General features: G+C 32.1%; 1 protein-coding gene and 1 long non-coding RNA gene across 5 annotated transcripts in view; one reads left to right on the top strand and one right to left on the bottom strand.

Moving 5' to 3' along the window:
- The window catches only part of LOC116281536 (uncharacterized), a 45,127-nt gene extending 31,397 nt beyond the window's left edge, over positions 1-13,730 (top strand). For all 4 annotated transcript variants that reach the window (XR_012074952.1, XR_012074951.1, XR_004191002.2 and 1 more), the window contains 3 exons: positions 4,886-4,975; positions 11,354-11,563; positions 13,250-13,730. This is a non-coding gene — a long non-coding RNA (uncharacterized lncRNA). The remainder of the gene's footprint in view (positions 1-4,885; positions 4,976-11,353; positions 11,564-13,249) is intronic.
- Positions 458-11,698, bottom strand: LOC102543221 (amine sulfotransferase-like). Its single transcript, XM_006205683.4, has 6 exons — positions 11,467-11,698; positions 9,435-9,643; positions 5,821-5,947; positions 4,856-4,950; positions 1,945-2,131; positions 458-579 (listed from the first exon to the last, which is right to left on the bottom strand). Exons 1-6 carry the CDS (start codon positions 11,606-11,608, stop codon positions 458-460), a joined length of 882 nt encoding a protein of 293 aa, XP_006205745.1. The 5' UTR covers positions 11,609-11,698.
- Positions 13,731-14,362: the final 632 nt, after the last annotated feature.

Raw genomic sequence — 14,362 nt, 5'->3', positions numbered from 1 at the left:
TCTTTAGTGTAAACATTGTGCCGTGGTAAATTATTTAACAGATTTTTCTGTTTCATGTGATTTCTCTATTTATTTGACATAAACATTGATATAAAACCAAATAATTAAAATTTAATTAGAATGAAAGGATTTTAATGTTTGATTGATCCTAAATTTATTTGTAGATAAGAAAAAAATACACACTGCTGAAGACTTTCTCAAGATACTTACAACTCATGTTACATCCTTTCTTTCTTTCACTTTACAGGATAACAATGTAGAGTATCTTCCAAATCATTTTAATTTTTGAAATTTCAAAATGTCATCAAACTCATGTCAATCAATCTAAGGAGTTTATTCATTTTGTTTATTAATAAAGTTTTATAATTAACATTTGTAAGAAAAACACAAATTAGTACACATATTAAAATATGCTCTCTAACTAATTGATTTTTGTAAGATACTTTTTGCATTGGTTCTACTCCTCATTTGTATCCCAGATGAACTTCAAGGGAAAATCTTTCATTTTCCTATGGAATATTCTGTCAAATCTTTCATTTTGGTCCACAGTCAAGTGATGTTTCCAGTCTCCAGTGGTACCTAGTGGGACAAGCACATGAATAACACCTGGGTAAGATAACGTCAGGGCAAATGTTTCCTCCAACAAAATTTAATCTCATCTCCAAGCCAAGCTGAATATCTGTTAGTTCTCCATGGGGTTTTGATACCTTTCCTTATACAAGGGTGAGCTAAGAAACAAACTTAGGATGTAGCAACACAGATAATAGAGTTATAGTCTTGATCCTTATCTGTTAGACTTCTACCACCAATGCCCCTTAAAGACTAACCTTCCTTTAAAAGGAAAAACCAAACTAAGATATATGTGGAAATTAAAATATTGAAATACATTTTACTAAACTCCAGGCACTGTATTTGACAAATTACATCTATCATGTAATATAATTTGTAACAACCCTTTAGGATAAGTATTTATTCTCAAAATTGAAAATATGAAACAAAGATTATTAAATAATAGTCAAAATCACAGAGGGTGCCCAACTGTCATTGTTACAGTTTTACCTGATTGAAGTTTGAAACCAACATTAAGCCAATTTTAAAATAAAGATGAACAATTTAACATCTTCACCTATCAAATTCTTCATAATCGTAATTATTGGCAATTGGCACAGTTAGCAAGCTATTATATACATGAGGAATGCTTTGTTTCTGATCTAGTTGAGCAATGAGAAAAGAAAGGTAATAATAAATGGGACAAAGAACCAGTGATTTTTTAAAACTATCAGTATCTAAGCAATTTCAATAGATCTTTACATAACTAAATTAATCAGTGTCAATCATCATAATGCTAAGTTCTGAATACATTAGAGAACAAAAGATGTACCAGTTATGTTTTAGAATAATGTACATTAAAGGTTAAATTTAAAAATGTTGAGCTTAGGAACACAATCAAAATTTATCGCATGTTGCTGAATAACCATATTCATAGCAGATTGTATTAATGTGTTATAAATCTACTTGTTACAATAAAGAAATGTGTACATGAGTAAATAACAGTAATACAAATGCCCTCTCTCACACCAAGATATGTTTTAACTTTGAGTATGTTCTAAGAGAAATATAGAAAAGTAAGAGTTGGAGCTCTCTTGGTCCTGTATATCTTTTGCTTTCAGATAAGATTTACTAACAAATGTTAAAGTGTAAGGGACAAAACAGAAGGAACCTAACATTTAATCATCAGTTTCAAGTGTCAGGCCCTTTACTAAAGGACTGATCTGTTTCCTGATACACTTTTCAGGGCCATTTTCAATTAAGAGTTTTGTTACTCTCCAGGGACCAAATGGCAATGCTTGGAGAGACATTTGGATGCACTTCTTAATTAGTGTTGGGGCCAACGGCTCGAGGAAACTCTCAACACTTCTGCTTCTTTAAACCGCTGAGCCTCACCTTTGCGCAGGAAATGTCCATCATTTGTTCTTGTCCCAATTTCATGTTTCAAAATTCCATCATAATTAGCTTGTGGATTATACTTCATGTTCTGAAATGTAGCCTGATTCACAACAGCATCCAGATCCTCTTCACTCAGTTCTTTCTCAAGAAAACGGTTGATTTTAAGCACAGAACTTCTGAGATCCTGGAAGAATTGTGAGTATGAAAAAATATTAAGCTAAAAGGAATGCAGGAGTTTCGGGCCACATCTTTATCACATTTTGGAAAACTAAAACTGCTTGAACTTATTCTAAGTCTAAAATAGGACAAGGATATATTCCTTTATTACTCCTTCTATGAAAATGAGTGCTCTTGTTGTCAGCTTTTTTAGAGCTTCCTACTGTTGGATTTTATGAGGTTAGCTCATCTTCATTTTTTTATTTAATCAAAAATTGTAGGATATCTTCTATGTTTCAGGAAATGTGCTAGGTGCTGGGGAATGTTAAGTGATCAATTATGTGATATTTGTCCTTGTTAAGTGTCCACAATTTCCTAATAAAAAGAATAATGAGTAATTAAAAACGATAAAACCAGGGAAAAAAAACAGGTATAGAAAGTTTCACTGGTGATTTGTAACAAACATTTAAATAATGTTTCTTTATGTAAGAATGTCTTCATCCTCTTCCAAAAACTTAAAGTGGAGGGAATACTTCCAGTTTCATTCAATAACACCAGCATTACCTTATAGTCTAGAAAGGAAAACACCACAAGAAAAGGAAACTAAAAACCACTATCACTTTGAAAAGGAAGGTGCAAAATTGATCAACAAGTTAGCAATAAGACAAATTCAGTCACATAGTGAAAGGATTATACACCATGACAAAGCTGGATTTATTTCTGGCATGCAAAGATGATTGACATAATTAATGAAAATTAATTAATGAGATACCATGTTTGCAGATGAAGGAAAAGCAAATACATAACCGTCTCATCTGATGCAGGAAAAGCATTTGACAATATCCAACACTTTTCATGATAAAATAACACCCAACAAACTGAGAATAGACGGAAACTACCTCTGCATAAAAAGGCCATATATCAAATATATCAAAGACTCAAAGATTTTCCCCTAAGATCAGGAACTAGGCACAGATGCCCATTCTCATCCCTTTTATTCAGCATGGTACTGGAAGTTCTAGCCAAAACAATTAGGCAAGAAAAATAAGTAAAAGGCATCCAAATTGGAAAAGATGTAAAATTATCTCTGTTCACAGACAACGTGATTTCATACATAGAAAACCATAAAGATCCCACAAAAAATCTGTTAGAACTAATAAACAAGTTGAGCAAATTTGCATGATACAAAACTAATATACAAAATCAGTTGTATTTCTATCCACTAACAGTGAACAATCCAAAAAGTCAATCAACAAAATAACTCCATTTGCAATTGCATCAGAAAGAATAAAATAATTAGGAATAAGCCTAACCTAGAAGGTGAAAGCTTTGTGTATTGAAAACTACAAAATATTGCTAAAAATATCTTAAAAGACACAAATAATTGTAAAACCAATCTCATAGTCTTCTCCTCTGAGATTCAGTGTTACCTAAACACCTTCATGAATGATCCCATTATCAACACAGATCTATGAACCAGAATAAAGGAAGCATCCTTACTACTTCTCTATCATTTTTCCCATATATAATCCCTTTCCTTTTGACCTTAAACATATGTCTTTAATATGCTACCTTCTCACCATTCTCAAAGATACCACTCTAATCCAAAGCATCATTAATTTTCAGTTTGTTACCACACTGGTATCTAACTTGTTTGCCTATATTCACTACTATCATTTTCAATCCACAGATGGGAATATTTTCTGAAAATTGTAATTGTACCACTGATTTCCTTCTTACTGCTCTTAGGATGAAAGAAATCAGCATTGTTTATTAAATAAATGTATAATAAAAGTCTACAGACCTTGAACACTCTGGCTCGTATATACCTCTCTCTCTTAATCTTTTAATACTTTTGCCATACCTTTCTTCTTCCTTCATTCTTCAAAGATGTCATGCACTTTAACCTCTCAGGAAATTGCACATTCTTTTTCCTTGCATTAGAATTTTCTTTTTGCTCTCTCCTTTTCTTAATTCATTAGCTTGCAGATTTCACATTACTTTTTTCAGAAAACATTGCCTATCAACTCTGATAGTACCAGATCCTCTTATTCCACCTAATCATATCATATCTGCAGTTTTCTTCATAATACTTATCATAGTTTTGATTGTATATACCTGCTTGGGAACACCTGTCTTCCTTGCTAGATGATGAGATCTATGAATTAAAGGTTCAGTCCTCTTTTTCTCATAATTTAGTGCCTGTCACATATTAGGCATTCAATAATTTTTGAAGAAATAAGTGAATAAATTCCATCTTAGGAAATGAACATGTCAATCAGAGATTACAAAATAGTGCAATTTAATGTGTTTTGTGGTTTATGCAACATTTTAACACAGCTTTAATTGGATGACAAAGAGTAAACATTATGTGATTTCACAGGAAAGCTAGGTTTCAAGATTTTCTTTCAAAAATAGGACTAACTTGCAACCTAGGACACACATTCACCTCTGCTAATTAGCCATATCTTAGTGGTGTCTCATCTCCGTGGTCCCCAGTGCCCTTTCTCTCTTAAACTATGGGTATTCTACACAACTGAGTTTGCCTTTATTACTACATGAGAAGGCATCACCAATGATGAGTGTGTACTGTGAGAAGAGAGCCCTGAAGAAGACAAGTAATGAATGGATTGGCAAAAAAAAAAAAACAAAAACCCAGCCCCACAAAAGCAGCCTAAATGTGGTTCATTGAAATCAAGATAAGAAAAGTTTTCAAAAAAGTAATGAAAAATTAATAACCTTCTTCTCTTACCTTGTTCATCTCCTCATACATCATGAACAGAATATTGAAGTCGTGTCTGTGCTCATACCAGCCTCTGACATGATCAAACCAAAGGCTTCCTACCACTGTGGAAAATGAATAAATAATAAGGTAAAGATTTCGCATTTATAATATAGCAAACTATAGTCTGGTTTTTCTGCTTGAAGATCATCAGAAAGCAAATTAAGCTCCAAACAACAGGACATCCATAGTATCTTTAAAAACTGGTATTGTGGGAAACAATTAAACTATTTTGATAGAAACTTACCTTTGAGAGTTACTCTATGTCTGTAGGAAAGTAGTGATACAGAGCAGAGAATCCCAAAGGACTAATTTTGAAGACTTCTTTAAGGTTAGCCACTTACTTTTCCTACTTCTTCCTCCTGAAAACGTATCTTTATTTCTCCTATTATTGTCTATTTAAAGATCTGTGGATAACAACTTTATTTACCTACAACAAGACAGTCCTGAATATAAACTTCTAAGTGTGTGAGAGCCCCGATTCCACATTCCACAAGCCTCTTGCATCAGTCTATCCTTCTCAGTGTTAGAATGAGAATTCCACAGTTGTCTTACAAGGCCTACCCCAGAGCTATGATAAAAACTACACCCATCTAGATAATTAGCTACCCTGGACCCCATGTATCTAGTTTTGGATCTAGCTAAGTTAAATTGCTAGACCTTTTGTGGTTCTTTTATTCTCCTGCCAAAATTTTTCTTAGACAATATGCTTTTGCAACCTTGACAATCCCCAGAGTTGTCCTGGTGAAAAAAAAAAAAAGAAGCCATTGGGTGGCAGATTAAGTAGACAGACAACAGTGACCACTTGTGTGCATTCCACCTTCTATGATTACCCTTCTCCATCTCCATAAAATATATTCCCTGGGTTTGAGAATTTGGCTAAATGGCAACATTGACTTATAAACATTTAGCTTGACAAATAAATTCATAGTTACCTTTTCCATCTAGAAACCTTTCCATGAATTGCTCCATGTTATCTGAAGCTTCTAATGTAACCACGAAATTTGAAAAATGAAAGTATGAGGTCAAAACATCCTTGGGGTTTCTGTAGATATAAATTATCTGCAGGGAAAATAATGAAACAATTTGAACAATTCTTGTTTATCCTTACTGTTTTTAAAATACCAACTTAGTATTTCATTATATGAATGAAAATTTTTTTTCATCCAGGTTGCTACTCATGGAAACTAAGTAGTTCCCAAGTTTTTGCTATCAAAAAGACTGCTGCATTCTATGTCTACGAGTCTATTTCTGTTTTGTATTTATGCTTTGTTTGTGGTTTTTTTTTTTAGATTCCACATATGAGCGATCTCATATGATATTTTTCTTTCTCTTTCTGACTTTCTTCACTTAGAATGACATTCTCCAGAAGCATCCATGTTGATGCAAATAGTGTTATGTTGTCATTGCCAAAGGGGTGGAGGGTGGGAAGGGATAGACTGGGATTTCAAAATTGTAGAATAGATAAACAAGATTATACTGTATAGCACAGGGAAATATATACAAGATCTAATGGTAGCTCATGAAGAAAAAATATGACAATGAATATATATATGTTCATGTATAACTGAAAAATTGTGCTCTACACTGGAATTTGATACAACATTGTAAAATGATTATAAATCAATAAAAAATGTTAAAAAAAAAAAAGAGAAAACCTAAAAAAAAAAAAAAGACTGCTGCAATAAATGACTTTTCACTTGTGGAAGCATTTAGAACTGATTGCTAAAAGTGAAATTGTTTAATGTAAGTTGATTAAATTTGAAATTACCTACATAGAAGATGTTTACCTCTTGTGAGCAGTAACTGATGTTTGACATCCAGATAAACTAGCATTGGAGATCAGTGAAAAAAGGAAAACCTATTTAACAGTCCATATAGAAAATAAATAATAGTCCATATAGGAAAAAAAAAGGGAATAAAATGTATTTTTACCTCACGCGTGTATAAAAGCACATATACGAATGGATTAACAATTTACATTTGAAAGCAAAACTTTGACACCCAAAAAAATAAAGACTATATTTCTGGTCTTTGGTAAAAAAAACTACATACTAAATAAGAAAAACATTCTTATACAGAAATACATAAAAATGTATCAGTTGGAGTTCATTAAAATTAACAATGCTCTTAGTTAAACTATACCATATTATTACAAATCAAGAAAATATAAGAGGTGCAACACAGATACCAATAATAGATTAGTATCTAGAATTTTATATATATGTAGGTATACACATATATATTTGTAACATACAACAAATCACTAAGAAAAAGACAAACAACATAATAACTTTTGCCAAAAAATTGGCAAAGGTTACAATTATTTCATTGAATAAGAAATAATTAAGGACAATAAACATATCAGAAATGGTTTAATTTCATCATTGATTAAATAAATGTAAACTAAGATCAAGTTGGGATAGCATTTTATAATAACCAAATTGATAAAAATTAAGAAGTTTGATTGGAAAAATTACTAACAGAAAAATAGAAACTCATACACTACTGGTTTCAGCATTTATGCTGCAATTGCTTGGTTTAAAAAAAATTGCAAAATCATATTAGTTGAATGTTTTTGTACTTTGTGTCTTTGGAATTCTATTCTTGGGTGTAAGCTCTAGGGAAGTTCGTGCTCATGTACACTAGGGAACATAATTATGTTCAGAGCAGCATGTGTTATGATAACAAAATATTGGAATAACCTAAGTATTCAATGAGGGGAAAGTATAGATCTTGTAGAATTACATAACTTGCAAAATTATACAGTAGTCAAAAGTAGCACTGAAAATCAAGAACGAGAAAAGGCATGTGTCAAAACCTCAGGGAAAGAGAAAACAAACAATAATATATAGGTAAGTAGAATTTAAAGCCAAATGATTCGCTAGGACAACATATAATTTGTTTGCAATGACCAGCAGTATAGAAGACTATATACTGAATTACTTAATAGAAAAATGTAAATAGCACAAATTCTAGAAAGTCTGTAAAGATTTCAATTTAGCAACAACCATAATGAGAGATTTACACAGTTATCTTTAGACATTAGTATAAAATGATTAACATAATTAATTTACAATATTATTTAACCAAATTTATTTTATGTATGTTTCTGTTAGTGTCCCAAGCAGAGAATATACATCATTTTTTATTGTAGTCATGAAATGTATTGAAAAATTGATCATGTAATTGGCCATAAAACACCTTAATGAATTTCAAAAATTTGAACTCTTACTGTATCCTTACCTAGTGGTAATTTCATAATAAGAATAATCAACATTGAAAAAAATTTTTAATTGTATAAACATTTAAAAATATTTGGAAATGAAAATTATTCAGAATAATTTGGGCCAAGTAGCAAATTAAAACTGAAAAGATAGTTTATATATTTATATACTAACAACATTATTCTCATAGCAATAGTGAAAAAGACAGTCATCATTTTAAAATGTCAATATTATAGAAATAAATATTGGACATCGATCATTATAGCACTTAATTAAATATGACAAAAATATATTCAAACAAAATATGAGGAAATATTAATTAAAATAAGAGGAGAAATCACTAAAGTAAAAAAATCATTAAATTATTTTTTAAAATAAACTAGTTTTTTGAACCCCCCCAAAATGATAAAAAACTGTTGATATCCTGAAAAATGTACAAAGGAAAGAATACACAGTTTTTCATCACTACCAATAAATGAAAAAGACATAATCACAGAATTCAATATCTTGTAGTAACTTATGGTTAAAAAGAATATGAAAATGAATATATGTATGTTCCTATATGACTGAAGTATTGTGCTGTACACCAGAGACTGACACAACATTGTAAACTGACTATACTTCAATAACAATATATTAAGAAAAGCAGTAGGGAAAGACTAAGTAATTACATCATATGTGAGTCAATTAGCCAACCCCCTTGACAAATATCATACAATGGTCATATTCAAGTCACCTGCAGTATTAGATATAATGTATAATTAAGTGTAAAACATAAAGATTCAAAGTTATTTAGAAAAAACCTGAAAGTATTTGCACAATCTTTCTGGCTGGGAAGTGTTTATATAGCAAGACTCAAGAGCAAGAAACTATGAAGGAAAGATTGATTCGTTGGTTACATGAAATTGAAACATTCAACAAGTTTTAAAGGTAAACTATTAATTGGAACAATATTTGCAATAAAAAAGTGAGAAAATCTTTAAGAATGTTTATTGTAATATAGTTTGTACATTTTCTATAACTTACCTGTTCATCAGTACACAATCAGTATATAAAGCCATACAATAAAATCCTACTAAATCATTAAAAAGAATGAAATTTTAAGTGGTGACAAAATAATTTTTGCTATACATCATATAATTACACTGCAAACAATGTGTGTGAGATCCCAATTCATGTATATACTTATAATTTCATAATATTTTTAATGTGTAAAGTAGGATCAGAAAAATTATAATAATCACATTTGAAAGGATATGGATGAATGGGACTGAAGAGCAGTATTTACAGAAATCATTTTTGTTTGTATTTCTGTGACATACTTTAGCCTTTTTGTTCTTGAGATCTTTTGGTGCTAAATAATATGGGATGTGAGAACTGAAGAGGCGAGGAGATGGTCTCTTGAGATAATCCATCTTGTGTATATTGTATTCCAGGAAGGGGACTCTGTCAATTGTTTCCACAGTTTCAGCTCTGTTACGATGACCCTCAGAATAAATTGAGCTTAATATCTGCTGAGTCCATATGGTACCTGTAAAAATAAATAATCTTGTTTTCAACCCTAAATTAATTTTTAAAAATATATGTCAATTATCATGCCACACATCTCAAAATATTTAGAGATTTTTATTTCTTTTTACCACTCTGAAGATGCCAATAAACTTGTCCAAAATTTTTGTTTGTATGTATTTTGCGTTAAAATTAGTAAACATGAAATCAAGGACTCAGTTTTTTTTACTCTGAAGAGCTATGGTGTTTCATGATAGTAGTGATTGAGATTAACCTTTCAGCTCCTTTTCTTTCCTGTATTTCAAGTAAAGTCTGTTTTCACAATTTCCTCTGACCACCTCTGTTTCTCCTTCCTTAGTTACTTTTCTGAGAATTTTGTCTTTTAGAATTATAGACAAATTAAGAGCTCAAGTCCTCTTTCACTTTTTTTTGTTAATTTATTGTGTAGCATAGGTCTTCCCATACAATGTTGCATAACAGAGGTAGGCATTCTTGTCTCGTTCCTAATTTTAAATGTAATATTTTAACTGTGTCACTGTTGCACATGATATTTGTTGGTAGTTTTGGGTACATTCTGTTTATCAAGTTAAGGAAATTCCCTTTTCTCCTTAGTTTGCTAATGATTTCTATTATGAAAAGCTGCTGAATGTTATTGAATGCTTGTTCCTAATCTATTGAGATGATATGATAGGCTTTCTCTTACACTCCAGTAATATGGTTGAACTACATTAATAAATCTTTAAACAAATCTTGACTCTTGAAATAAACCCACCCTAGTCATAGAGTATTTTTTAAACATTGCTTGATTTATTTTGATTTAGAATTTTTGCATCTATATTCATGAATACTATCAATGCCCTGAGAGGACGTGAAATGTCAAAATCTTGCAAATGTCACTACTAAACTGACTTATCTACATGACAGATTTGATACAGTTTGTAGTGAATCCTGGGGAAACTCATTAATCTCTCCCACATTGAGCAAGAACCCAGCAGACGGGGCTGAGGATTGGTGTGTGTTTTCCAAATACTTGGGCAAAATTAAGGGTAAGGGAAAAACTGTTTTATGGACTACAGTGCTTGAACTCAAGCTAAGCAAACTGAGATGCCACTGAAAACTAAGGGAGAAAAAAAAATGAGATATGTTGATAAGTCTGGCAGAGGGGAAGAATCTAAGGGTAAAGGAATGTGTTACTAATTTAGGGAAAGTAAATAAGGTCACGGATTTCAAAGTAGATGCTAAAGGGAAGAACTGGAGCACTTTCATAAAAATCAGGAATAATTGTATTTCTATTAAAAACTTAGATTCCAGTGTATCTTTGAGACAGTTATCCACTCCATACAATATTGCCTCAATACACCAGTCATCTTATGTTCTAAAAAGCGTTAATATAAAAAATCAGTTGATTTGGGAATGTCATGTTGAGAGCAATTTGTTTTCATCAAATTTATTTTATTATTATATGGAAATACAAAGCAATTAGAATACTTAGAAGTCATATTCTGAATTAGTTCTGGCTGAGATATGCTGCTAACAAAAATCCTACTGGGTTTTTTAATATATTTTCTTTCATTCTCAGACCAAGACTATAGGTCAGCATTTACCAGATATTTCCTATTGACTCAGTATTTGGTTTCTTCATAACTGATAACAGAAATGACAATATAAGCATTTCAAATGACTTTATATCATAGATTTGAGATTTATTTAACCTCTCTTCTGATCCTCAAAGGTTGACTAATAATAGGCTGGGCTGCTGTCAATGTCTGGAAAGAGGCACACTGTACACATGTATGACCAGATCAGCATGAAGAATAAAACAGGTGGCCCACTCCTCAGACTTACCAGATTTTGGATATGTGATTATGAAGACATCATCATCTCTAATTTCAAAGTCATCTAGATGCTCCAGAAAATCAACATCAACCAAAGAACCTTCAAAGTAATAGCCTTTATATTTCAATAATTTTACATCTGTGTTGTCCATAATTATTACCTACAAGTAAAAACAAATATAACACTTTACAAGTTCTTGGTGTTTTACAATAAGGACTAAGACTTCCTGAGTGTTCAATATGTGCCAAGCACCGTGTAAATGTCATATGTTTATCAATTCATTTACCATACTAACCACCTAATGTGTTACATCATTTAATCTTCCTATTACCCAATGTGTCTAGAGGTACTGTTATTACCATTGTTTAAAGATGAGAAAATAAGATCATAAGAGGTTAAAAAGCTTTTCCTAAAACCGCGTAAGTGTGGTACTATCATGAATCCAAACATCCAGATGAGGAAATTTAGGGACAAGATGTTCAGCAAACAGTTAAAGGTTTCCCAACTAGCAGAGCTGTAAGATTTGATGCCAGACTATGTGGCCAGAGTCCATGATTTTAAACTCTTTTCCACAGTTTCTTATATTTTATATTTTTGATCTATACATTGTAGATGACTTCATTAGTGTCTTCTTTTCTCTTTTCTCTCGTTTTTAGATTCCACATATGAGTGATATCATATGGTATTTTTCTTTCTCTTTCTGGTTTACTTCACTTAGAATGACGATCTCTGAGTCCATCCATGTTGCTGCAAATGGCATTATTTTATTCTTTTTTTTGTCACTGAGTAGTATTCTATTGTATAAATATACCATAATTTCTTTATCTAGTCACTGTCGATGGACATTTAGGTTGCTTCCATATCTTGGCTACTGTATATAGTGTTGCTATGAACATCAGGGTACATGTGCTTTTTTGAATTAGAATTTCCTCCAGATATATGCCCAGGAGTGGGACTGCTGGGTCATATGGTAAGTCTACTTATCGTTTTTTGAGGAATTTCCATACTGTTTTCCACAATGGCGGCACCAAACTACATTCCCACCAGCAGTGTAGGAGGGTCCCCTTTTCTCCATACCCTCTCCAGCACTTATTTGTGGGCTTTTTAATGATGGCCATTCTTACTGAGGTATCTACAATGAGTGATACCTCATTTTAGTTTTGATCTGCAGAGGAATCTATTCCTAAACGTTAAATGGATGAGGGAATCCCAGAAGTTCTAACAATGTTAGATTTAGAAGCAGCATATATTTCAGTTATGTAATTTTTAAAAATTTCTCTGCACACCAAGAAAATAAATCTGTTAAAAAGTTGCAGCTATGGCTTTGTTCAAATTGCATGGTCAAGAAACAACATTTATTTCTTCCAAACAATCTAACTCACTTGATCAATAGAGGAAGGCAAAAGTTAGCGTTTTTCTGAGTAAGAGAAAAAATCACCTGTATTAGAATAAGTTGGGAGTCTGTATAACCTTTCATGTTGTAGGCCCTATTTCAGACTGGTAGAATCAGAATTTATGTCACCCCAGACACCTTTTAAAAATCACCAAGTCCACAAACTCTGAATGTTAGGAAAAGTTGAAAGAGTGTCAGGCAGCCCTCTTGAACATTCTGAACATCATTCCTTCTTTGCTGTTTATAGTTTAGTCTGTCTTGCACAATCTCAAGAGAAAGAGAATTAAAAGAGCTGTTTGTCACAGAAACAAGAGAAAAAGAGTGGGGTCTGGGGTGGATTCAAACAGGATCTCAGCATTGTCAAGAGATATACTGTATCTTTTTTTTTTATTAATAAAGGAGAAAGTGACTGTAAAGAGAAAGGACATCTTGTTTCTCCTTATTCTTGCACCAAAGTCCAGAAGAAAAGAAGACAAAACAGAAAACTGAGGAGGAAAACATAATACATTTGTATGCTGAATAGAGGGGGAAAGCGGAAAGCGGCCAAGCCTACCCTCTCACTACTCACTGTTACAGATGCACTGATGAAGCACAATCCGCTTCTGATTTAATTAGGGATGGTAGGGGTTGGTGTGCTGCTGAGAAAGAAATAGTCTGTGAAGAATTTGTCTTGACCAATGAGTGCTGTTCCATGGCTTTGGAGGTAGATCAATTTGGACAAACTGAGTAAGATTATGATAACATTAGAAAAGAATATCATGTTATTCAGAAACAGCAAAGTAATCAAAACCGTTGGCAATACTCAAGAGAGCATTATGTAACGAGTAGACATGTTTACGTAATGTTGACAAGTAAAGAACACACAAAAAAGGATGTATTTGAAAACTGTAAAGGCAACTTTGTTGGTCATGAAATTTTTATTAAAATCTTTTTCAGAGAGCTGGTGTGCATTTTTCATTTCTTTATTTATAACATCCGATGTAAAACTGGCTATGCCTATGGAAGTTTCCAAGGGTCTTATAAACTCACTGAGTGTTGAAATTCATTTTTCAAAATGCTCAGAGTTGTCCATCCCGTAAATGATGCCCTTTCACTCTATTTTTGAGACATTATGGAAGATTCAGCCTGTATTTTCTGTATTCTACACAATGAGCATTTGTCTCAAATCTGTACTAACATCTCCTGGGAATTCTCACTCATTCTTCTGTTACCTAACCCACATAAGCTCTTCTTTGCTAATGATTCTCAGATTTCCACTAAACACAGTATTTGATCCTAGAGGATATTTTTAATTCTTTCAATGTACAAATCTTTACTGGTATGAACTAGGGTTTAGCCTGAGGATACGTTGTTTTTAAATGTTCGAACTACTCTCGTTTCACATGTTTGTAAATTAAATGCTAATCCATTTCATGAGAGTAGCATAGCCTGAAATGTGGAAATCGATGGTAATAGAATATTTATTTAAATTAATAGCTCAGCTAAGAATTTCTGAATTCATAACATGAATTT

The sequence above is a fragment of the Vicugna pacos genome, chromosome 8 (genome assembly GCF_048564905.1).
Source record: "Vicugna pacos chromosome 8, VicPac4, whole genome shotgun sequence".
NCBI classification, from domain to species: domain Eukaryota; kingdom Metazoa; phylum Chordata; class Mammalia; order Artiodactyla; family Camelidae; genus Vicugna; species Vicugna pacos.
The sequence above is the reverse complement of the archived record's forward strand: the minus strand, read 5'-3'. Positions and strand labels throughout refer to the sequence as shown.

Bases quoted from the DNA above. Each gene is read 5' to 3' on its own strand.
- LOC102543221 (XM_006205683.4), bottom strand. From the start codon at position 11,608: ATGGACAACACAGATGTAAAATTATTGAAATATAAAGGCTATTACTTT. The intron at 5,948-9,434 runs GTATGTCACAGA...TTTTCCCTGCAG, and splicing joins TCAAGAACAAAAAGGCTAAA to ATAATTTATATCTACAGAAA. The intron at 4,951-5,820 runs GTAACTATGAAT...CATTTTCCACAG, and splicing joins AAGGTTTCTAGATGGAAAAG to TGGTAGGAAGCCTTTGGTTT.